Source organism: Sus scrofa, chromosome X (genome assembly GCF_000003025.6).
Source record: "Sus scrofa isolate TJ Tabasco breed Duroc chromosome X, Sscrofa11.1, whole genome shotgun sequence".
In the NCBI taxonomy this organism is placed as follows: domain Eukaryota; kingdom Metazoa; phylum Chordata; class Mammalia; order Artiodactyla; family Suidae; genus Sus; species Sus scrofa.
This window is the reverse complement of record NC_010461.5, coordinates 10,252,130-10,277,375: the sequence shown is the minus strand read 5'-3', so window position 1 is coordinate 10,277,375 and position 25,246 is coordinate 10,252,130. Positions and strand designations below refer to the sequence as shown.

Sequence of the window (25,246 nt, the reverse complement as noted above, 5' to 3'; positions counted from 1 at the left end):
AAACTAAGGCAATGTCAACCTGGGTCCTGCAAGTGTCTCTGGGAATTGGGCTAGCAGAAGACTCCACCCATGTGCCGCCTTGTCTTCCTCCTGCCTTCTAGAGGAATTCCTTCTTCCTGTCAACTTCTTCAAACCCCACTCTATGAGAGTTTTAGCCCAAGTCCATCAAAGCCACAACCAGAAGACTGTAGATGAGCAAATATCCACTATACTGGTTAAAAGACACTTGGGAGGAGGACGTTAGAAACAGAAGGTGACCTGTGTTCCCACCATCTTAAATCAGAACTTGGAGTGACACATTACACCTGGTGGTTGAGCTCCATGATTAGTGCAAATTCATAGGCGTTGTGGATCAAATACCACACTGTGGACCCACCTAAGGACCCCGGCCATCATACATGCCAACTCAGTGGGGAAATGCATGCCAAGGTTCAAACAACCAAGGTGGAAAGTTCTGGAACACAAGTTCTCCATCAGCTGCAAATTACTTACAGTGTTAAAAGACCATTTAATTAAATCCCTACCTCATCTCTTCTATTACCAAGTTTTGTGAATGTGTACAAATCTTCCTTTTTCTCAGGCAGAGAAAACTCCAAGGTTAAGCAGAAAGACATTCTCAAGCAATAGAAGGCAAAGTCCAGCCTAGGAGCTCGGGTTCCTGATTTGATGCTTGTTACAGTTTTGATGCTCTGAGGGGCATCCAGCCTAGGAGCTCGGGTTCCTGATTTGATGCTTGTTACAGTTTTGATGCTCTGAGGGGCTCTCCAGGTTTAGGGAGAGGTCATATTTCCTTTCCAGATTTATTTCCCCCCTCCTCTCGAACCCAAAACAAAACCACAGAGAATCATATCTGGTAAACCGGGGAAAAGAAACAATTTCTTTCTACCGTTTCCCATTCTTAAACCTGTTCCCACAGCAGCAGGAGAGGGAAAATGGGAGAGGTTTGCTGGAGCATCCTCTGTGGGCATAGGTAGTTGGGAGAGGGATTAAGGAGGATATATACTGACCCAAGCCAGTGATTCATCAGAGAAGACCTTGGAAGGTCTAAAAGTTTCCAAACTTGACAAACAACCCTGATCTCACAAGTGAGAGGAATAATGACTTCCCATCCCTGGAGAGCTTTCTGCCCCTGGGTGGTATCGCAGAACACGAAACAGTGAGATCTGTATACCATTATCTCGGTCGGCAGGATTCCAGTCAAAATCATCTTCTACATCCTGTTTCCAGTCACAGACTCCATGGTCAAAGCTGCAATCAACTGAGATATTTAAATCTGCCAAGAAAAAGGGCACATTTCATCATCAAGAGCATTAGGAAAATGTTTACCACTGGGAGCTCTGCAAGGCGATACCATGCTTTCAGTCGCTGTCCAGAATTTAGGGCAGTTCCTTGGTGGCCTAGGGGTTAAGGATCCAGTGCTGTCACTGCTGTGGCATGGGTTCGATCCCTGGCCCCGAGCACTTCGCATGCCATGGGCCTGACCAAGAAAAAAAAAATGTGAAAAAAAGAAGAATTTTACTTAAAAAAAAAGAGTTTAGGGAGTCTGGGACTAGCAGATGCAAACTATCATCTATGGGCTGGATAAACGACAAAGTCCTACTGCATGGCACAGGAAACTATATTCAGTATCATATAAGGAGTTCTCGTCATGGCTCAGCAGGTCAAGAACTGGACTAGTGGAGTTCCCGTTGTGGCGCAGTGGAAACAATCCAACTAGGAACCATGAGGTTATGGGTTTGATCCCTGGACTTGCTCAGTGGGTTAAGGATCCGGCGTTGCCATGAGATGTGGTGTAGGTTGCAGATGCGGCTCAGATCTGGTGTTGTGGCTGTGGTGTAGGCCAGCAGCAGTTGCTCTGATTCCATCCCTAGCCTGGGAACCTCCATATGCCATGGGCGTGGCCCTAAAAAAACCCAAAAGAACCTGACTAGTATCTGTGAGGATGCAGGTTCGATCCCTGGCCTGCCTCAGTGGGTTAAAGGATCTGGCGCTGCTGTGAGCTGTGGTATACAACCTCTAGCTGTGGCTCTGATTCAGCCCCTAGCTTGGGAGCTTCCTTATGCTGTAAGTATAGCCCTAAAAAGGAAAAAGAAAAAAAAAATCATAGAACAAGCCATAATGGAAAAGAATCTGAAAAACAATGTGTGTGAGAAAGAATTTTGTGTGTGTGTCTGTGTGTGTGTCTCAGTCACTTTGCGGGACACCAGAAACTAACATAACATTGTAAATCAACTACATGGCAATTAAAAACAAACAGGGAGTTCCCGTCATAGCTCAGTGGTTAAGGAACCCGACTAGGATCCATGAGGACGTTGGTTCGATCCCTGGCCTCCCTCAGTGGGTTAAGGATCCGGCACTGCCGTGAGCTGTGGTATAGGTGGCAGACGCGGCTCGGATCCTGTGCTGCTGTGGCTGTGGGGTAGGCCGGCATCTACAGCTCCGATTTGATTCCTAGCCTGGGAACCTCCATATGCCCCGGGTGTGAACCTAAAAAGACAAAAATAAAACAAAACCAAAAACCAAAAGGAGTTTAGTTTGGGTTTTGTTTGGCCATGTGGGGGTCTTAAACTGGCACTGGCCCGAGGCAAGCACGTGCCCCAGATACAAGCCTGCAGAGTCACGAGTAAAAGTAAGTTCCTAATGCGACTCCCCCAACAGCCCCCACGATCAGCAGTCTCCCCTGCTCCCCAGAGCCTTGCCCATGTGCACTGCTTAGATAAGAACCTCCCAGAACGTACCAAAACCCTGATTGTCTTCGTTTGAACTGCCCAATCCAACCTTAGCCCAGGAACCCCAAAGCTCTTCACACATGGACCCTAAGAAAGGCATGCGGCCCAAGTCTTGCCTCAACACCCCTCTGTGGCCTCTGGAGGCCACGCCAGGTATTTCCTCCAGGACCTAGAGAAATAAACTTCTCTATCTCAACTTCTTCTGTTGGACCATCTGGCACCCAGGAGCTCTACTTTAACAAGTGTTACTTTAACAAGCGTGTGGCATACGGGGCCAGCTAATGCAAGCTTTGAACCAGTGCCTCTAGTTCTGGTTTGATGGAGATCGGGGTCAGCAAACTAACATCTTGGCCCAGGGCTGGTTCTTATAAATAAAGTTTTATTGAAACACACTGTGCTCATTCATTTACATACTGTCTTTTGAGCCACAGTGACGGAGTTGACCAATCCAACAGAGATGGTATGGGTCACAAAGCCTGAACCTTTACAAAAAAAAAAAAAAAAAAAAAAGAATTTTGACCCCTGATGTAGGTGTCAGAAAACACCCCTGGGAAAAGAGGGGAAAGACTGAGATGCTTCTTTTTCTTCTTTTTTTGGGGGTCTTTTTAGGGCCGCACCAGCAGCATATGGAGATTCCCAGGCTAGTGGTCGAATCAGAGCTGCAGTTGCTGGCCTACACCACAGCCACAGCCACGAGGGTTCTGAGCTGCATCTGTAACCTATACCACAGCTCACAGCAACACCGGATCCTTAATCCACTGAGCGAGGCAACGGATCGAACCCGTGTCCTCATGGATACTAGTCAGGTTTGTTACTGCTGAGCCATGACAGGAACTCCTGAGATGCTTCTGATTCAAAACTAATGCCAGCCTCTGGCTCAGGTTTGGAGGCTTTGGCAGATAAACTGATGTACTGAGGAATAAAGGAATGGCGAGAAAAGGAGAAAAGCTAAAGAGAGTAGGGGCAGCAGCTGCATGTTGCCTTATTACAATTTGCAATGTACCAAAGAACATTTTCACATACGTTACATCATTTGATTTGGTTATCACAAGGATTCTACAATCCAGGCCCATTTTCAGGAAAGTAAAACTGAGAGTCACAAGTGACATGTCCAAGTCCCACAGCCACCGAGGGCTGGAACTAGACGTGGACGTGATATCAGATTGGAATCCAGGTGCTCTCCAGTCCCGAAGAGGGTCCGAGCATGACGGAGGTCCAGTTACCATGGCGGACCTCCCTGCCTTTATGGCAGGCCAGGGGCACCAAGAAATTAACACTCTCTGGGAGCAGCCTTTAATCGAGGGCAGATGGGAGTTGGAGTAGAAATACCGCAGCTCCCTCGTGTCTTCAGTAAGACAATTCTGAAACACGTGTTCTACGCTGGTTCCCAGTTGCCCCAACTGGATCCAACTCCAGGCATCTACTGTGGAAACTTGCTCAATAACACACCCTTTACTGGCTCCTTCTCTTCCCCAAGCCCCACCCCCCCCACCCCCGCTGTTTCCTGGAAACACCTCCCAGATAAACCGCTTGCACACAAATTCTTGTCTCAGGGTCTGTTTTTGAGGAACTCAGCCTAAGGCAGCACCTTCAAGAAGAGGGTAGCTCTTATCTTGACTTTACACGTGAAAGGCACGAGGAGGCATCACATAGGAGGCGCCTACGTGACCTGCCCCAGGCAAACAGAAAGTGGAAGAGGTGGAGGCAATAATGTGGGCTCTTGGCTGTTGGAGTTGAAGCCCGTGTGTCATTTTCTGCCATCTCCATACATACAGTCTGCCTTGCCTCTTTACTTGAGGTGTCAGGCGGAGAGGTGGAGAGAAGAAAGCCTTCCAGTATTGGAATCACTGGTATTAATCACACAAGGACCTACTATTTTCATACTGGCCCCAGGTGTCATGATGGAATGATTTTTCCCCTTGGGTGTCGAGGAGTGAAGCAGTGATTCATAAACAACCATCTCGGAAGTTCCTGTTGTGGCACAGTAGAAACAAGTCTGACTAGTATCCATGAGGATGCAGGTTCGATCCCTGCCCTTGATCGGTGGGTTAAGGATCCAGCACTGCCATGAGCTGTGGTGTAGGTTGCAGGCACGGCTCGGATCCTGTGTTGCTCTGGCTGTGGCGTAGGCTGGCAGGTGCAGCTCTGATTTGACTCCTAGCCTGGAAACTTCCATATGCAGCGGGTGTGGCCCTAAAAAAACAAAACAAAACAAAAAAACAACCATCTCATCATATGCAGAAATGAAAGCGGAGGTCCTGCTGGTGCAATGGGATGAGTGGTATCTCTGGAGTACTGGGACACAGGTTCGATCCCCTGCCCAGCACAGTGGGATAAGGATCTGACGTTGCCACAGATGTGATCCCTGGCCTGGGAACTTCCATATGCCCCAAGGCGGGGGGCCATAAAGTAAAGAAATGAAACCAACACAGGATACCACGAGAGAGTGTGCACTTGGGAGAAGGCATTACTTACCTCTGTGTTCTAGTCTGGACGTTGTAGCTTTTCTCTGGACCACAATCAGATCAAGTTCACCCGCTTCATTCACCTTAGGGGCTAACAATGAGCACGCGATCAGTTAAAAAGAAGCCTTAGGAGTTCCCGTCATGGTGCAGCGGAAACGAAATCGGACGAGGAACCATGAAGTTGCGGGTTCGATTCCTGGCCTTGCTCAGTCGGTTGAGGATCTGGTGTTGCCGTGAGCTGTGGTGTAGGCCGGCGGCTGTAGCTCTGATTAGACCCCTAGCCTGGGAACCTCCATATGCCACAGATGTGGCCCTAAAAAGACAAAAACAAACAAACAAACAAACCGTAAAGCCCCACATGCTAAGAAAGTATGCGTGAGTGAACGAACAGGGTTTTATCATATACATCTGGTCCTTTGTCTCTGTGGGCTCCACATCCCCAAAGTCAACCAACCACAGGTTAAAAAAAAAAAAAAAATCCGGAAATTTCCAAAAAGCAAAACTTGAATTTGTCTTGTGTGCCAAGCAACTACTTACACAGCATTTCCATTGTATTCAGTATTTTCAGTCATCTGGAGATTAAAGTATACGCTAGTATGTGTGTGGGTTCTAGTGAACACGGCACTGGTTATATAAGGGATCAGAGCATCCATGGATTTTGGTCCCTGTGGAGGTTCCTGATACGAATCCCCCACGGACACCAAGCAACAGCTGTGTTCTACTTAGAGTGTAAGTTTCCCTAACCTTTCCAAAGCATTCAGACTGGTTTCGGTTTCCTCATCTAGAATATCTTTTTCCATGGTGCCCTCAGCTGACCTAAGCATCACCTAAGTGACATGTCCCTTCTCACCAGGTACTGGAAACATACTCTCTTGAGGTATCTGACTCTCTATTAAGGGAGATAAGGTCACTAATGGGTTAGATCTTGGACAGGCAGGCCTGTGTCTACTTTGCATCTGGTTAAATCCAATAGCCATGGAGCAAGAATGGACAAAGCAAAATACGGAGGGAGCAGCAAATAGCTTTTGAAAAGGAAACAGAAAGCCTCAGTGTGTGGGATCCAAGGTGGATTAACCATTCCGGAGCAGTTCTGCGCAGGAACCAGTGAAAAGGGCAGTAACCCAGTTCATGTAGAATTTCAGCTCTGTATAGAATTTTCCTCTCTACAATTGCCTATTTTGGCTTTTTTTTTTTTAATGTCTTTTTTAGGGCCTCACCTGCGGCATATGGAGGTTCCCAGGCTAGGGGTCCAATTGGAGCTCTAGCCGCTGGCCTACACCACAGCCACAGCCATGCTGGATCTTAGCTGTGTCTGTGACCTACACCACAGCTCACGGCAACACCAGATCTTTAATCCATGGAGTGAGGCCAGGGATCGCACCCACAACCTCACGGTTCCTAGCTGGATTTATTTCCGCTGCGCCATGAGGGGAACTCCTATTTTGGCTTTTTAAATCATAACCACACAATTCTGAAATTCTCCTTTCACTGAGTGGGCCTGTAAAAAGTGCCTTCAAGAAATAAAAAGGTGGGAGGAGTTCCCGTTGTGGTGCAGCAGAAATGCATCTGACTAGTATCCGTGAGGACACAGGTTCGATCCCTGGCCTTGCTCAGTGGATTAAGGATCTGGCATTGCTGTGAGCTGTGGTGTAGGTCTCAGGTGCAGTTCAGATCTGGCGTGGCTGGGGCTGTGGTGTAGGCCGGCAACGGTAGCTCCGATTGGACCCCTAGCCTGGGAACCTCCATTTGCCTCAGGTGCAGTCCTAAAAGAACAAAACAAACAAACAAACAAATAAAAAGGTGGGAGTTCCCTGGTGGCCTAGTGGTTAAGGAGGTAAAAAGGTAAAGTTCGGCAGATGCACGCGGGGAGGCTCTGTGTTTTGAGGGCAGTGCATGCAGAGCAGGGCAGCCAGACAAGAGCGTTGGCGGGACCAGGCAGGCTTACTTGGCCGGGAGTGGAGAGAGGGTTTGCCTCAAATAGGAAACCTCCCAGGAGAGGAGAAGAGCCCTACCTGCCTTGCGTCCCACAGCAGCAAATTTGATTTCGTATCTGCAGAAGATGGCAGTTTCCAGACCTTCTAGAGAACCGTGCTTCTCAGGGCTTAAAGCTGACCCCATGTTATTTAAGGCATGAAACCATCTTCTCTTTCTCTCATTTGCCAAGAGAAACTACAAATCATTTTTCATAAAATTATAAAGTAACAAAAGCAATACCCACAAAACACATCTCCCCGAAGGCTCTGCTCCTGCTCCACGTGGTTCTCCAGGGCTTTCTCGTCTCGCCTCTCTTCCTCCGGCCTCTCTTTCTTCGTCTCCTCACTCCTCTTTCTTTCTCCACGATGGTTCTCATCTCTGGAAACACTCTCTTCAGAGCCAAAGGGCTGAGAACCAACCTTAGGGGTGGGAGTCCCCATGGGTTCTGTGATGACATTTTTAATGAATACCTTCTTTTTTGTGCCATTTTTGTGAGCAAGCAACTTCTTGATTCTGTCTCTGATGGAACCAGGTACGATGAGGAATTCCTTCACAGCATTTTCAGGGATAACTAAAATAAACAATAAAAGACAAGGTGTGACTTCCCATTATGGCTTATCAGGTTAAGAAATGGACGTAGTGTCCTTGAGGATGTGGGTTTGATCCCTGGCAGTGCTCGGTGGGTTAAGGATCCAGCATTGCCATAAGCTGTGGTATAAGTCCCAGATGCGGCTCCGATCCTCCGTTGCTGTGGCTGTGGTACAGGCTGGCAACCACAGCTCTGATTCAACCCCCAGGCTGGGAACTTCCATATGCCACAAGTGCAGCCCTAAAAAGAAAACAAAAAAGGACAAGTTTTACACTGGCTAATAACCTCTCATACACACAAAAAAGTCAGAGCCTTTAAACACTATTAAAGTGCAATAAATGAATGCTTCTAGAATCAATGCATATGAGGCTCAACCATTTGACATTTAGCAAGAACTGTATTTGTATCTTTTTTTTTTTTTTTCAGTTGTACGCATGGCATGCACAAGTTCCTGGGCCAGGGATCGAACTCATACCACAGCAGTGACCCGAGTCACTGAAGTGACTACGCTGGATCCTTAATTGCTAGGCCACCAGGGAACTCCTATTTGCAGTCGTTTTTAGGAGGTCCAAGGTAATGGTAGGATCTTAACTACCTTAATTATTAGAGGATGCACTTCTGTTTTGCTTCAGAGATGATAATGAAATAATTGCTCCCTACCAAGGGGTGCTCCAGATCCCAACATGATGGGTTTTTCAGAGTCCGCTAATATTTCTGCCTTCACACGGCTATTTGCCGAAGCTGCCGTTGTCCTGGTAGCTTGTAATGTGTTTAAATGCGATGTTCCAAGGTGACAGCTAGCATTATGGTGAACCATATAAAGTGCCAAAAAAAAAAATTTGGCAGTTTATATGGTTCACCATAATGCTAGCTGTAATCTAGTATTATAAGCAAAAAGGTCTAATACCAACCAGCTGAACCAATTCAATTCGACTACGTGGCTACAGTTGAGAGGGAAATAAAATAAGGGAGTCAACGTCAATTTCACTGTCTAAAAGGAGCATTACACAAAGAAATTAGACTGGGATTTTTATTAGGATATTTTTCTTTGCAATGTTTTCGTCTCTTCTGCTCAGTTCCTCCTCCATCAGTTGGCTGATTCAGTCTGTATCCAAATGGTAGAAAAATAAACAGGGAGAGGTCCACAATATTTTGAGTAACCCAAGGGAAAAAGAACAATGCTTTGAAAACGCATATACTCTTAATTAATACCCAGCTTTTCCTTTGAAGTCAATCTAAGGCTATTATGACAAGAGGGCCATTACTCTTTTCAATGAAATGTCCTAGCTATTTATCAATGTGACAGCCTGTAGTTAGAGGTTTGAAAACAACTAGTACTAATACAGATACTCCATCATTACTCGTTTTCCTGATCTTCAGAGGGCCTGTTTCAGCTTTTGTGCCAGAGGTGACATGATAAGCTCTCACCGTACATGGACACGATCCCACCGCGGGAGGCCCCACGGTGTAATTCCATCTGCGGGTCCCTGATTCTTTTCTCAGGACTGAGTATGAGAAATTAACAGGAAATACCCATTCCCTGGGAATTTCCTTTATGCAATCAGCAACGTAATACTAGAGACCTTTAATAAAAAACGAGGACTGGATTTCAATCTCTATCAGGCAAATGTCAACAACTGCTTTAGTTTCTGTTGTAAAGATTTCATTTCTTCCTACTGAAAAACAAAAAAATCAAGCCATTACAACCTTTGTGGTGTTAGTGATTTGGCTCCTTCGTATGTAAAGAGAGTCGGGGCAAGGATAAAACCAACTACGTACACGCATACTGTGAATGGATAGATTTGGCTGTATCTAGGTATTGCTGTTTTATTTATTATTATTATTGGCCATACCCGTGGTGTGCAGAAGTTTCTAGGCCAGGGATCGAACCCATACCACAGCAGTGACAATGCTGGGTACTTAACCCACTGAGCTACCAGTGAACTCCTAGGTGTTGCCATTTTATTTTATTTCATTTTTTTTTTTTTTTTTTTTGTCTTTTTGCCTTTTCTAGGGCCGCTCCTACAGCATATGGAGGTTCCCAGACTAGGTGTCTAATCGGAGCTGTAGCCACCGGCCTACGCCAGAGCCACAGAAACTCGGGATCCGAGCTGCGTCTGCGACCCATACCACAGCTCACGGCAACGCCGGATCGTTAACCCACTGAGCAAGGCCAGGGATCAAACCCGCAACCTCATGGTTCCTAGTCGGATTTGTTAACCACTGCGCCACGACGGGAACTCCATAGGTGTTGCTGTTTTAAATGTGACACAGCACAGACTTCCCGCTGTGGTGCAATGAGATTGGCAGGGTCTCTAGAGTACAGGGACACATGTTCGATCCCCAGCCTGGCACAGAGGGTTAAGGATCTGGCATTGCTACAGCTGTGGCTTAGGTTGCAACTGCAGCTCCCATCTGATCCCTGGGCTAGAAACTCTGTACGCTGTGGGGTGGCCAAAAAAGGGAAAAAAAGGAACAAAAAATGTGACATAGCTGATACTATTTCTCTTGAAAATTTCTTGATTGCCACATCATCTTTCTGAGAATATAAAAACAGGACAGGAAGGTGCAGTAGGAGGGTCTGGCACATTTGGGGGATCTCGGACATAAAAAGAGGGCATTCCAGAGTTTTCAGCTACACAGGCCAGTCTCCTGCAAATGAACTTGACCATATCTCTCGGGAGAGATTTGAGACGTCTCTAACCAGCCACTTCGTCCACAACTTCCACCTCCTGGAACATCCTCCCTTTAGAGATCGCTATGATGTGAGAACATCTCTCCCGGGAGCAACGTGACCCTGACCATCAGGTACCTGTGCTGAGCTCACCAGGTGCTCTCCCTGCACCTGGCGGGAGAAACACTCCTGTCATCGGAGCTACGGACACGGGCCTGGACGGAGGGCCTTAACCGTGGATGAGGGATGTACCCTGAGACACAGGGATGGGGAAGGGGCTAGGAGAGCAGAAACGACTGTGCTGGGCAGGGGCCTAGGAGAGGCATCCACCCTAGACGAGCAGCCACGGGTCCTGGACACACAGCCCTGGAGCCCGGTCTCCTGGGTATGACTCCCAAGTCCCCAGACCTTCTAATCCTACGTTCTCAAGCTGATACTTAACTGCTCTTTGCCTTTATTTATTTATTTATTTATTTATTTATTTATGCTTTTTAGGGCCCCACCCACAGCATATGGAGGTTCCCAGGCTCGGGGTCAAGCTGGAGCTGCAGCTGCTGGCCTACACCACAGTCACCACAACGCCAGATCTGAGCGATGTCTGCGACCTACACCTCATGGCAACGCCAGATCCTTAACCCACTGAGCGAGGCCAGGGATCGAACCTGCAACCTCAGGGTTCCTAGTCCAATTCGTTTCTGCTGCGCCATGACGGGAACTCCTGTCTCCCCATTTATAAAGCTGGGATCAGAAGAGGGTTTTTGCGAGGTTTAAATGAGCCAATACGTGTCACTTATGAAGATCAGTGCCTGACATATATTTGGCCTGTGTTTGCTGTTACTTTGAGAATTCATCACTAGAATGTGGGAAATCTTTTACTGAGTTTAAAAAATCTTTTCCAGGCCGTACCTCCCGACTTGAAAGAAAAAACATCAGAATGGCCTGCTCGAAGCCACGCCTGTGTTCTTCAATATGCTCTCTACGAACTGAATTCCTAATGACTACAGCCCGTTTCCAACGATGAGAGAAGCTGCTCTCCAGTGGGAACAAGAGCCGAATTTTGGGAAAGAAGCCACTGCCACCATTACTCTTACTAATGGAGCAATGACTGCATTCTGGGCTGGAGCTAAGCCCTTTAGGTAGACGTTTATTTATTGTGTATGGATTATTTCATGTCATCCTCGAAAAATATTAAGGGCCAGATACTATTACTAGATTTTGCCTACACGGAAACAGACGCTGAAAGGTTAAAGAGTTGGTCTGCAGTCCGCCGGTAGTAGGCCAGGGAGCCAGGAATCCAGCCAAAGTAATTTGATTCCAGGAGCCATGTGTCTGGTGACTAAATGACATAGTATCCTTTCCTAAACTGACTGCTGCTACCCAGGTCGGGGAATATCAAAGTCTTTTGCTGCTGCTGGTGGTGGTTTTCAATTTTATGGGGCATATGGATGTTCCTAGGCCAGGGATTGAATCCAAGCCACGGCTGCAACCTATGCTACAGATGTGGCAACGCTGGATGGTTTAACTCACTGCACCGGGCTGGGGATGGAATCCGCACTTCCACAGCAACCCAAGTCACTGCAGTTGGATTCTTAACCCAGTGCACCACGGTGGGAACTCCAATATCAAAGTTTTAATTTCTTTACTATAGGTGCTGTCCAATTAAGACCAAACTACCTCACAGTGTATTATTAATACTTATTATATTACAACAGTAAAAACACACACATCAATATTTAGGCAGCTTCATCCTGTGGGTACAGATGGTGCATAAGGATAATTGACTAACTCCTCTTCTGTAACCACCGTGTAGAGACGGGACTCTTCCCAGTCTCATAACAAAAGGTTGATTATGAACTCGTAATAAAAGTTGCTATATTATTATATAACAGCAATTCACGTGGCTACAAATATATTTTACAACATAACATTTTCTAATGCTGGATGCTAACTGGATATGATTCTCTCATTTGTGTATGACTTTTCTTGGCCCATAAGGGTGGATTTTTTAGCCATCCTTCAAGTCATATATGTTAAGACTTTAAGATCAACTTTCAAAAGAGATATGGCTATTGATTTCACAGAGACGCAATCGAAACAGAATGGAAAGGACTGGGTAACTGATACAGTGAATGACCCCGAGACTGTTTTCTCTTGTAAATAAAACTTCCGGCAAAAGACTAAGAAGTGATTCTGTTGCAGAAGGGATATAACAAAATGAATGATTTTCAGATTCTCAAAGAAAACACTCTGATGAATCTGAGGTTTCAAAGAATCAAGAAAATTTTGCTTTACACAACAAATGCTTTGAATTGGATGGTTTAAAAAAACCATTAAGTTTTCTTGACATAAGAAATGTTTGGAATGATGTGGGATTTATAATTTCTTTCTTTCTTTTTTTGTCTTTTTAGGGCTGCACCTGTGGAATATGAAGGTTCCCAGGCTAGGGGTCTGATCGGAGCTGTAGCCACAGCAACGTGGGATCTGAGCCTCGTCTGTGACCTACACCACAGCTCACGGCAACGTTGGATCCTTGACCTACTGAGCGAGGCCAGGGATCGAACCTGCAACCTCAGGGTTCCTAAGTCGGATTCGTTTCCATTGCGCCCCGACAGCAACTCCCGGGATCTATAACTTTGAAACAATGGGCTACAACATAGGAAATGCAGGCTGCAAACAGCTACCATTTGCATGCATAAAGATGGTATCTTCAGGGAGTTCCCTGGTGGCTCAGTGCTGTCACTGCTGTCTTGTGGGCCTGATCCCTGGCCTGGGAACTTCCATGTGCTGCAGGTGTGCCCCCCCAAAAGCCAGGGCTTTCATGTGTACATAGATAACACACAGTGGTTTCAACAGGGACCAAATGATCAAAAAGGAAGAGGAGCCCAGGTTTCCTCTGACCAGTTCTTCCTCATCACTTTGATTCTTTGGCCTGGGGGCAGGGGTGGGTATACGGAGATGAGTTACCCACTTACTGAAACAAGCGTTTTCCTGACGGATCTTTTTTTTTTTTTTTTTTCCTATGCAGAGCATTTTTTGCATTGACCTTTACAGGATTTCATAGTAAAGGGTACTTAGCTCTTAACGAATATGATTGAAATTGTGCCAATAACAGTCCCAAGCAGAGCTGACTTCATTGACCATCGACTATGCGCCCAGCTGAACGAAGCTCCCTACTTATATTATCTCATTCAAATCTCACAATGAACCTCTGAGAGGGGTACTGGGTGCAATGTGGGGCTCCCCGAGGGGAGCCTGAGACAAGGCTTTGGGTACTGGTGGTTTACTGGGGAGGTGCTTCCAGGAGGCAGAAGGTGGGCGAGACAGACAGGAAGGGAGAAAAGCCCCAAAAGGTGCCTCAGTGGGCAGGTAATCACTGTGGGTAACAGGTGCAAAGTCCTGTTGGGACACCTGGGAACCAACACAGATCCCAACTCAGAAATGTCCCACTGCGTGCGGGGGAGGCTGGGGGATTTATGCACAGACTTCTGGCCCCCATGGCCTGAGGGCTGTCCCTAAGAGTGAGAACTTGGGGTTGAACCTACAGGGGTCTGGGAAACCTCGAGAGAAAGCTGCAGAGAGAGTCCACAGCACTGGGGCTCAGGGGACACACGGATCATGCACCTGCCTCAGTGAAGTCAGGGAGCACCAAGGAACGGCGGTCTGGCCCACAACAAGCGACGACCCACCCGCCCCTAAGCCAGGTCTACCGTGAGCCACATTTTGCTAAGGAGGAAACTGAGCTTAGAGGTTAAGCCACTTGCTAATGGTCACAGCCAGTATGGGGCACAGCTCAGAGTGCAGGTGAGGCCTGCTCAGCTCCTGAGCCAGAGCTGGTGACCGTTACACCACACAGCCTGAGACAAGCAAGGCTGCAAGGGACATCTGCAAACTTGGAGGCGTGAAGGAAGCCTTGACCACTGATCCTATATGGAAAGCTGATTTGTTCCAGTTCCTCCCTGAGGGTCTCTCAAGATGACAGCACCTTTCCCCCACCCCACCCATGCACAGCCCTGCACCGGCAGCCCATCTCTTTCTTAGAATCAAATTTCTGGACATATGGGCACATCTACACAGAGGGACAGAACTGCAGCATCGAGCTGCCGGAGTAGCCACTGAATCCCATCCAGCCAAAGGCAGGAATCCATACCCAAACCCTGGGGTTTCCTACTCCACTCTTAGATACCTGGGGTGCATTTTTCTTATGGCCACACCCACGGCATATGGAGGTTCCCAGGCTAGGGGTGAAAGTGGAGCTTCAGCTGCTGGCCTACACCACAGGCACGACAACACCAGATCTGAGCCACGTCTGTGACCTACACCATAGCTCATGGCAATGCCAGATCCTTAACCCACTGAGTGAGGCCAGGGCTCGAACCCGCATCCTCATGGATACTAGTCAGGTTCTTAACCCACTGAGCCACAACAGGAACTCCATCCCTAGTTGGGATCCTTCAACCTGCTGTGCCGGGCTGGGGATTGAACCCATGCCTCCACAGAGGCCTGAGCCGCTGCAGTCAGATTCCTAACTCAGTGGGTCATGGCAGGAACTCCCTGGTGTGCATTTTTAAGAGAGAACACAGCCCTACCCATTGGCGTTGGTTGGCTTTGGGAAGCCATTTTTCTTTGCCTTCCTTAAAATATTTACTAGCACAATTCGTGCTTTCCCACACTGTTTTCTTCTTCCAGGCTAAATTCTGCCCAGATCTTTGGGCAGGTCCTCATGGAATGTGATTTCCAGGCTCATTTTCTTTGCCTGTATTCTTTCAAACATCCTCTCGCCCAGCGCCATCTGCCCCAGCCCGCTGGGGGATGAGGAACCTTTGATGGGTATGATGCTCAGTGTCTGTCCTGGCGCAGACCATTCATTTTTGTCATCAGGGAGGGGCCGCTCTGCTGAGCCACCGAGAGCATCAGACAGATGGGGGCATGGGATGTGATACAGGTCAAAGGACAACCTGCAGCTGTATTTGTTGGAACTTGTGGGAACTCCGCTAAGGGTCTAGGAGAATTGGGTCAGGGCAGTCAATAAACCTTAGCACGTGATGGGCCAGTGCTAAAAGGCACATGTTCAGAGGATAACCTGGGTGACTAAAAACAGCGGGACACTACTGGCCAGGGGAGTGGCAGCACTGCAATTGCTGCTGCCTTGTCTGGGTCGACATTCCAGGCGCTCAGCATCATTTCTAGTTTGCTTCTCTTTCGGGACACATAGCGGGATTGTATGTATTTTTGTCCCTGCTTCCAAAGTGAATTAAATAAGAGCTGGGGTGTGACTGTCCATGCTTCTTTCCCTACCGTGACAAACCCTAAGGCCTCGGATTGACACCATGGTACCATAAGATGGTGGGGTCTCGGTCAGCCTGGGTCCCTGAGTGACTCCATGGGGAAGAAACGCCCTGACAACTCTCTCCGGATAGAGCATGAGAAGGAGACTGTGATTGTTGCTATAGCTGTTAAGAGCAGTGACATTTTCTTATTGTACCTTTGGTTTATCAATTTCAGAGTTTGCCACCTAAGCATGAAGGAATTCACCAGCCAGAATACCAGGACTCTTTGCTATATACCAAAAAAAGTGAAAAGAGGCTTGAGGATGATGATAAAATGACATCAGTGCCATCATACTTTGAGTCAGTTGTGCATTCTGGAAAAAATCCTGATGCACAGAAAAACCTCCTGTGATTCTAAGCCACTGACATTTCAGGACTGCTTGTTACTGCACCGTAACCTAGCCTACCCTGACCAATACACCTGCTCAGTGTCATTTGTGCTCCAATCTTATTTTCAGTATTTGAAAGTATGTTGCGACCAGAAAAATCTCCAGCACCCTGGTTTACTTTAAGTGTCATACTTACAACGTGCGTGAGAATTGGAGATGTGGTCTGGTTAGCTGAGAAGACAAGTCTGAGGCAGAGTTAAGTTTCTAAACACTGTACGTGTGCACCTCCCCACCCCCATGACGCCAGACACACAGAGTGGGAGGGAGAAAGAAGGGAGGAAGGAGACGTGGAGAGAAGGCTTTATGGGAATAGCTCAGACACCACGGCCAAGTGTACTTACCAGAACACTGAAGTCCACTGCCTTTATATCCCTGCTTGCACTTACACTTGAAGGATCCTAGGATATTGAGGCAAGTGGCATGGAGGCTGCACGTGTGGGTATTCGCAGCGCATTCATTGACATCTAAAAATGTGAACAGTCCCGTGAACACAGTGCCTTGTGGTAAGAGCACTTGCTGAAAGACTACCCCTTGAACTTGAGCAGCCCAGGGCCAACCACTCCACATGGCCAGCAAACCCTGTGTGGCCTGGGAACTGAGAGGCACTGAAGACTCCCGGTGCCTTGGCCCAGAGTCCTGGCTTTGCCTGCCACCCAGGATGTAGGGGCCAGGTACCTCTTGCCTCCCCCACAGCGACCTCATCTCCTGCTTATCAATATGACTGACCTCTCATAAGATGTTCAGCTTTTATGTCTTAAACGTTTTCACTGGTCTAACTAAGAACTCAATAATAATATCAGAAATTAAACTCTATGCATGGAAGGGCTGGGAACTCCTAAGCAATAAGGAACAAGATGGGCTTGGAACCACTGACGTCAGCTGAAAAAGTGGAGCATTTTTTTCCTAGACTGCCAGGAGCAGGGTCAGGCTGGTCTGAGCTCGCCTGCTGGCTTTACACTAGGGAAGTTTGCCAGATTCCACCCAGACAAGAGCTTTCCTGGCCTTCATTGGCACCCCACTTTCTGTCTATACTTATCACAGGCACACAAAGCAGACTATTATTTTTTTATAGATGATTTACAATGTTCTGCCAATTTCTGCTGTACAGCAAAGTGACCCAGCTATACATATATACACATTCTTTTTCTCACATTATCCTGCATCATGTTCCAAGTGACTGGATATAGTTCCCTGTACTATACATTGCTTATCCATTCCAAATGCAATAGTTTGCATCTACTAACCCCAGACTCCTAGGCCCTCCCCAACCCCACCGCCCCCACCTGCAAATGCAAGTCTGTCTTCCACGTCCGTGATCTGTTTCTGTATTGTTTTTGACTGAGCCACAGGGGGACTCAAGTGCTCATCTTAATCACTTTGCAAATTGCCAAGATTTGTTTCCTCTGGAAGCTCTCCACATGGATTCTCACCCTGTCCTGTGGGTCCCTCCCTTTAGGTGTCGGGAAACGGGCTCCTACTCAGTGACATGGCCTGGCTGGGTGACAGAGCTGGAGGGGTCTGCAGCAGCGCCTACGCTCCCAGCTCACGAGAAATGTGGATTTTATGAGCTGGTCTCAGATGGCCTTTGTGTTTGAGGGAAGATGTAAGATGGTTCAAAACCCAGGAACCAAGTGCTGTCCCAGCATGATTACATAGGACACATCCTGGGCAGCTCTAGTGGAGGGTTGAGAGAAATCCTGCCTTTTCCCCACTGTTAGCTTTCCACGTCATGCACACATGTTTGTCGCATGCATGCTATGTAAACAGGAACAGGAGTTCCCTGGTGGCTCAGGAAAGGCTGGTTCATACATTTTTCTAAAGCCACTCATGATAGAAACTTATGAACAGACCACTGAGATCAAGGGTCTATTTTTTAGGGCCACACCACGGCATATGGAAGTTCCCAGGCCAGGGGTCGAATTGGAGCTGCAGCTGCCAGCCTACATCACAGCCATAGCCACTCCAGATCCAAGCTGTGTCTGCAACTTAACACCACAGCTCACTGCAACGCCAGATCCTTAACCCACTAAGTGAGGTCAGAGATCGAACCCACGTCCTCATGGATACTAGTTGGGTTTGTTTTTGCTGAGCCACCATGGGAACTCCCTGAGATCAAGGTTAAACAGGCCTTGTTACCCTTCCTTTTATCACATATAAATATGCTTCATTGTTCCCGTTTTTAGCTATACCTGGAGACAGAACCAAAAGTATAAACAAAACAAAACCAAAAGAATTTTTTAAAAACTCACAAACATCACCTCAAGCTATCTGCCTCTGTAATAGAGCTATAGAGACTCAAGCGCTTACTTTACATCTTTACTTAACTGGCTTCATGTACTTTAAGTCATCAGAGTTCCCTAAATGCCAGAAACTTAAACAAATCCTGAATTTTGCTGTGTTGTTAAGCTGGTCAGTACAGCAGATGGTCCGACTAACAGACTGAGCTGGTGTCAAAACATCTGGAGAGAACGCCTACAGGTTTGATGAGGAGAAGAAAAACATACGAGGTGCCACCAGTTCTTACCTACACAGTCATATCGGCCACGGATATATTTCAGTTCAAAACCAACATGACATTTGCAGTAGTAGCTTCCAAAAGTGTTCACGCATCTTCGATTGTAGGGGCAGACGGCTTTATCAGAGGTACATTCATCAATGTCTAGGATGGAGAAGCAGGAGGTTGTCAGGGAAAGCAAGAAAACACTCTCCCCCTCACCAAACACTCACGTGCACACGCCCACAGCACGCACATGCACGCGCAGCTCCTTCCTTGGAAAACTCGGATTCTTCTGGGACCAACATATCTCCCCAGAAGTGTTCTAGATCCTCCAGGCACACACGTGGCCCTTCACTTGACGGACCTCTATCCCTCTCTATGTCTTGTTTTAGAGGCCTTATCTCCCTGCAAAGGCACTACTTACATGCCCATTTTCTCCCTTGCAAGGCCTGGCTTTTTCTGGGGCAGGGAGCCTACAGCTGGTACTTGGGACATATACCTTACACTTTGCTGACCAAATTAATATTTTTCCAGCTATGCATATTGTATGGCAAACTCAATACACACACATGTATTTATTTATTTATTTTCTAGGGCCGCACCCACGGCATATGGAGGTTCCCAGGCTTGGGGTCCAATCGGAGCTGTAGCTGCCAGCCTACGCCACAGCCACAGCCACGCCAGATCCGAGCTGAGTCTGCGACCTACACCATGGCTCATGGCAACGCCGGATCCTCAACCCACTCAGCGAGGCCAGGGATGGAACCTGCATCCTCACAGAGACAACTCTGGGTCCTTAGCCCACTGAGCAAGGCCAGGGATCAAACCCGCAACCTCCTGGTTACTAGTTGGATTTGTTCCTGCTGCACCACAATGGGAACTCCAAATACACACACATTTAAATTTTGCATTTCACAAAAGAATCATTTCATTAGCAAGCTCCCCTCAATCCTGCCATATTGTCCCAAATCACAGAAATGTGGTTTCCTAAGAATGTACTTATACATAAATTATGGGTCAAGTGTAATGATGTAAGGCTGCAATTTCAGCAGACACGAGACTTCTTTCTTTTTCTACCACGGAGAGTCAAGCCACAGAGGGGCTGCCAGCATTGCTGACCAAACCATTCACACTCAGGTTTTGCCTTAAATCTCAGACGTCAAATGGAATAGATGTCGTTCTGGAACTATGGCTAAATGATGCAACTTGGTGCTGGACTGACCAAAATTATTCTGCAGGGGTCACTTTCATGGACATCATCTCTCCTTTCTAATAAAAATGGTACACAGTAAGTCAAAGAGGTGGGCAAAAATTTGGATTCAGTCTGGTCACGAATGAGCCTTGTTATACAAATCTGATTTTTACTGACGAGTACTAAAGCCTGTGAATCGAATTAAATCTTTCACTACTCTCAAAGAGGAGAGCCGAATTTTTAATTTACATAGATTGTTTAAACAGTGTTTAAATGATTTCGGATCTATTTGGCTGAGCTTTCTGAAGGTGGTTTATCAACTTACATACCTTTAGAATAAACACCAACCACCTCCATTGAAAAGTATTTCTTTCGCAGTACAGAAGGAGAATATTAAGTCACACTATTTGCTTATTTAAATCAAAAACGATTAAGAACTCCAACATTGTTTGATTGGACATCCCGTTTTGAGGCTATGTGCTCACCTGCTCTAAAAAGTATGCATATTTAGTGCAGTACAGTTAAATATAGTACTATGAGCATACACAATTTGGTAGTTGAAGCAAAATATGCAGGGTAAATATTATTAAGTTAAAATAACTTTTATCACTATAATTCAAAAAGATACATGCATCTCTATGTTTACAGCAGCACTATTTACTATAGGCAAGACATGGAAACAACCTAAAGGTCCATTGACAGAGGAGTGGATCAAGAAGATGTGGTGGAGTTCCCGTCGTGGCGCAGTGGTTAACGAATCCGACTAGGAACCATGAGGTTGCGGGTTCGGTCCCTGCCCTTGCTCAGTGGGTTAACGATCTGGCCTTGCCATGAGCTGTGGTGTAGGTTGCAGACACGGCTCGGATCCCGAGTTGCTGTGGCTCTGGCGTAGGCCGGTGGCTACAGCTCCGATTTGACCTCTAACCTGGGAATCTCCATATGCCGTGGGAGCGGCCCAAGAAATAGCAACAACAACAACAACAACAACAAAAGACAAAAAAAAAAAAAAAAAAAAAAGAAGATGTGGTACACACATGCAATGAAATACTACTCAGCCATCAAAAAGAATGAAATAATACCATTTTTGGTAACATGGATGGACCTAGAGATTATCATACTAAGTGAAGTCAGAAAGAGAAAGACAAAAACCATGTGACATCACTTACATGTGGAATCTAAAATGACACAAATGAACCTATCTACAAAACAGAAAGAGAATCACAGACAGACAGAGAGCACACTTGCGGTTGCTAAGGAGGAGGGAGGCATGCGGGGTTGGGGGGGATTAAGAGTTTGGGATTAGCAGATGCAAACTAGTATATATAGGATGGATAAATGATGGATAAATGATAAGGTCCTACTGTATAGTACTATATTCGGTATCTTATGATACATCATAATGGAAAAGAATATGAAAAAGAACATATATATAAGTGAATCACTTTGCTATACAGCAGAAATTCACACAACATTGTAAATCGCTACACTTCAATAAAGTAACCTTTTTTTCTTTTTACAGCTGCACTCCCTGCATATGGATGTTCCTAGGCCAGGGGATGAACTGGAGCTGCAACTGTGGCCTATGTCCCAGCCACAGCAACAATGGTTCCAAGCCACTTTTGTGACCTATCCCACAGCTTGTGGCAATGCCACATCCTTAATCCACTGAGCTAGGCCAGGGATCAGACCCGTATCCTCATGGAGACTATGTCAGGTCTGTAACCCACAATGGGAACTTCATTAAAACAAGTTTTTTTTTTTTTTTTAAAACTTGAGCCACAGTGGGAACTCCAATAAAATAAGTTTAAAAAAATTACTTTTCATCTTTTTCCTCTATGGCACTGGGTGATTCAAAAACAATAGAGAGAGTTCCTGCTGTGGCGCAATGAGATCAGTGGTGTCTCTGGAGCAATGAGAATGCAGATTCGATCCCCAGCCAGGAACACTGGGTTAAGGATCTGGCCTTCCACTGCTGTGGCACAGGTCATTAACTACAGCTTGGATCTGATCCCTGGCCCAAAACTCCATATGCTGTGGAGTGGTCAAAAAAAAAAAAAAAAAAAAAAGAAGAAGGGAGTTCCCATTGTGGCACAGTGGTTACTGAATCCGACTAGGAACCATGAGGTTGAGGGTTCGATCCCTGGCCTTGCTCAGTGGGTTAAGGATCCGGCATTGCCGTGAGCTGTGGTGTAGGTTGCAGACGCAGCTCGGATCCCGAGTTTCTGTGGCTCTGGCGTAGGCCAGTGGCTACAGCTCCAATTCGACTCCTAGCCTGGGAACCTCCATATGCTGCAGGAGTGTCCCTAGAAAAGGCAAAAAGACCAAAAAAAAAAAAATAGAGAAGTGCTCTTTCTAGCATCACAAAGTGTGTCTAAAGCATAGGGAGGTAAAAAGTCTGAGAAATGGACATAATATCTGTCATTTTAGGAGCTTTCAATGTCTAGTCAACAAGCAGGTTGCAATGAAGGAAAACGGAGGAATTCGGTAAAGGGAGAGTCGGGGTTGGAGAGGAGGCGATTCGGGCCGCTCTACCTATACAAGCTCTTCCGTTTGGGGCCAGGCGGAGGCCCGGGGATGGACACAGACAGCGCGGCCCTGCCTCCGTATCTTCACAGCCGTACTGGCAGCTGGTCACGGCGCATGTCCGAGAGTCTGCAAAAGGAGGCATGGGTTAGCCTTTCCTGGAGGCTCCTGGGAAGAGGTGATTAATAAGTGCTTGCTGACCGAGAAACAACCTCTGACCTCTAGAAGGTTACATGTAACACACGGAGTGGTATCAGAGGATCAGCTTCATTCTCTGAGTCCCATGTGGCGAGAGAGCCAAACGGAACCGAGGCAGGGGTGGTGTCTTGGTGGCCCCACTGGTTTGTTGTGTGGGCCAGTGCATTGCACTGGACTGTCTTCAGGTAGAGCATGTACCCCTCAGTTACCAAAAGATGGCATCTCTCCTCCTGTATAAGCTCCCATCACGTCTTTAGGTCACCTCGCTGTTCTCTACTAGTGGCTGAAATGCAACCCCTGATGCAGACGATCAATCTGAATAATGCAGATTCTCGCCATCTCTCCATTCCTGTCTAGCCTCAGTGAGAGTCACTTGAGCCACAAAGCCTTGTATTTTAGGTGCCTGATCAGTTGTCTTAAAGCCATTCCTATCACTGAGGCTGTAAAGCCAGTTACCTGTCTTTTTCCCAGTTTCCCCTGCAGCAACAAAGAGTGACCATATGACTCAGCCATGGTCAAAGAGATATTAAGATAAGTACGCTGGAGGGAAAGGAGCTTCTGAGAAAGATGCTGCTGCATGATAAAAGGGACAGGCATAAAGAGACTTGTGTTCCTTGGCATCACTCCTTTCCCCTTCCTCTTGCCTTCCTTCAATATGGATGTGATATCTGGAGCTGGGGCAGCCGTCTTGTGACCATGAGGCCACAAACATACAAATGAAGTCAGCACCTACTTGGAGGATGTCAGAGACCAAGTCTTTGCTGACCTGTTTTACAAGTGCTTGCCTCCAGCTTTTTTAAGTAAATGAGATAATTTAGTTGGCTATTTCTGTCATTCATTGCTAAATAGATCTCACAAGAATGGATGTTCTTAGCAGGGGTCCAGTGTGTATGGATCATAAATGTCTGAAACAGAGGAGCAGGGTAAATATACTCTTTATCCACCTGTATCCAAAACATGCAATCACCCAGCTGGACCAAAAAGACTGCAAGGGGCCAGCTGAAATGAAATCAGCCTCCAGGAGAAAGGCTCAGGTCTACCTGGATACTGTGAGCTATAAACAGGGAGGCAGAGGCAACTCTTACACATATACAGAAACAGATAAAGAGGGTATAGGAACGGATACATGGGCCATGGTAATGTAACAAACAATCACAGATGAGTATATTTCTAGTTTATTCTTTCTCTCTCTCTCTCTCTCTTTCTTTTTTTTTTGGGGGGGGGGGCTACACCTGAGGCTTGCGGAAGTTCCCGGGCTAGGAATCGAAACTTTGCCACAGCAGTGACCTGAGCAGTGACAATGCTGGATCATTAACCCGCTGAGCCACAAGAGAACTTCTACTCTTTTTGTCTTCAGTTGTCTTCTTTTAAAATTACTCTTCAAAATTCACCTCATTCTATCTTTCATTTGGGGCACTAATTAGGATTTCATGGAATGTTTCAGAAACAGCCAGTAGCATATACCTTTTAAAAAAACGTTAAGCGATTCCTATAAAAGCCTGGAAAGTCGTTACCATGGGGCTGAGGGGTGGGGAGGGGAAGATTCTGGCGAAGTTCTATTTGCTAGTGGTTACATGGGCGCTGGCTTAGAAGAATCCATGAAGCTGCCTAATTGCTTCTGGGGGTTGCTGTTTAGTTTATAACAAGCATTTTTTTAAAGACTCTTTGAATGCCTGCTTTATCTCTTAAGCATGCTTGCTAATGGGGAATCTAGGCGACTAGTGGTGATGGGGCCCTTTGCCCAGGCGGGGAAGCATGAGGACAAGCTGGTGTCGGGGGTGGGTGCAGGAAGCTGAGCTAGAGCCCAGATTTTACAAGTGATGGAGCGCCGGGATGGGCTGGGGAGTCCGTGAGACTCTGCAACTATGGGAAGCTGGCAGAAGGCACAGGCTCTGGGATTGCGGGGGGCTGCAGGGCAGAGGAAAGAGAGATGGGGAGGGAGGAGGGGACCGAGAGAAGCAGGGAGGATGGGTTTGCTTTTCAGCTGCAACATAAAACCTGAAAAGCCTTGCTTCTCACTAAATGAATGGACAGAGACACTTACGCTCCCACAGGACACGGGTTCTCTTTATCGGAGATGGAGACAGGCTTTTCTTTTCAGGAATGTGAATGAGAATGTATTTCCAACAAGAGTCACTGATCTTTGGGTGTGGGGCAAGGGGCGTGAGAAAGGTAGTTGGTGGGAAGAACTGATGTCCCCAAATGGAATCTAAATGTATCACCTTTCTTAAAAAAATATGCTTATTTTATTCAGTGTGCTTATTTTCATGCAGAAACCCAATACATCCTTGCATAGACAGAGACATATAATTTATTTTTCTCCCCAGTCTTTTTATTTAAAAAGTGGCCACAGGGAACTCGACTCAGGATCTTGTAATAAACCATAATGGAAAAGAATATGAAGAAGAATGCATATATGTTGTAAATGACGCACTTTGTTGTACAGCAGAAATTAACATAGCATTGTAAATCAAATATACTTCAATAAAAGAAATTTAAAAAAGAAAAAAAAATAAGTGGCCACAGGAGTTCCTGCTGTGGCACAGTGCATTAAGAATCCAACTGCAGTGACTGGGGTTGCTGTGGAGACAGGGGTTCAATCGCCAACGAGGCGCATTGGGTTAAAGGATCTTGCGTCACCGTAGCTGTGACGTAGGTCGCAGCGGTAGCACGGATTTGATCCCTGGCC

The 25,246-nt window shown here is 46.7% G+C and overlaps 1 protein-coding gene across 1 annotated transcript in view; it reads right to left on the bottom strand.

Moving 5' to 3' along the window:
* EGFL6 (EGF like domain multiple 6) overlaps positions 1-25,246 on the bottom strand; it is a 66,045-nt gene that overhangs the window by 6,777 nt on the left and 34,022 nt on the right. The window contains exons 5-10 of the mRNA XM_005673431.3: positions 22,369-22,488; positions 18,672-18,806; positions 16,489-16,611; positions 7,413-7,739; positions 5,205-5,285; positions 1,172-1,273 (exon numbers count right to left, since the gene is read on the bottom strand). Of these exons, the coding sequence (XP_005673488.2) occupies positions 1,172-1,273; positions 5,205-5,285; positions 7,413-7,739; positions 16,489-16,611; positions 18,672-18,806; positions 22,369-22,488 (888 nt within the window). The remainder of the gene's footprint in view (positions 1-1,171; positions 1,274-5,204; positions 5,286-7,412; positions 7,740-16,488; positions 16,612-18,671; positions 18,807-22,368; positions 22,489-25,246) is intronic.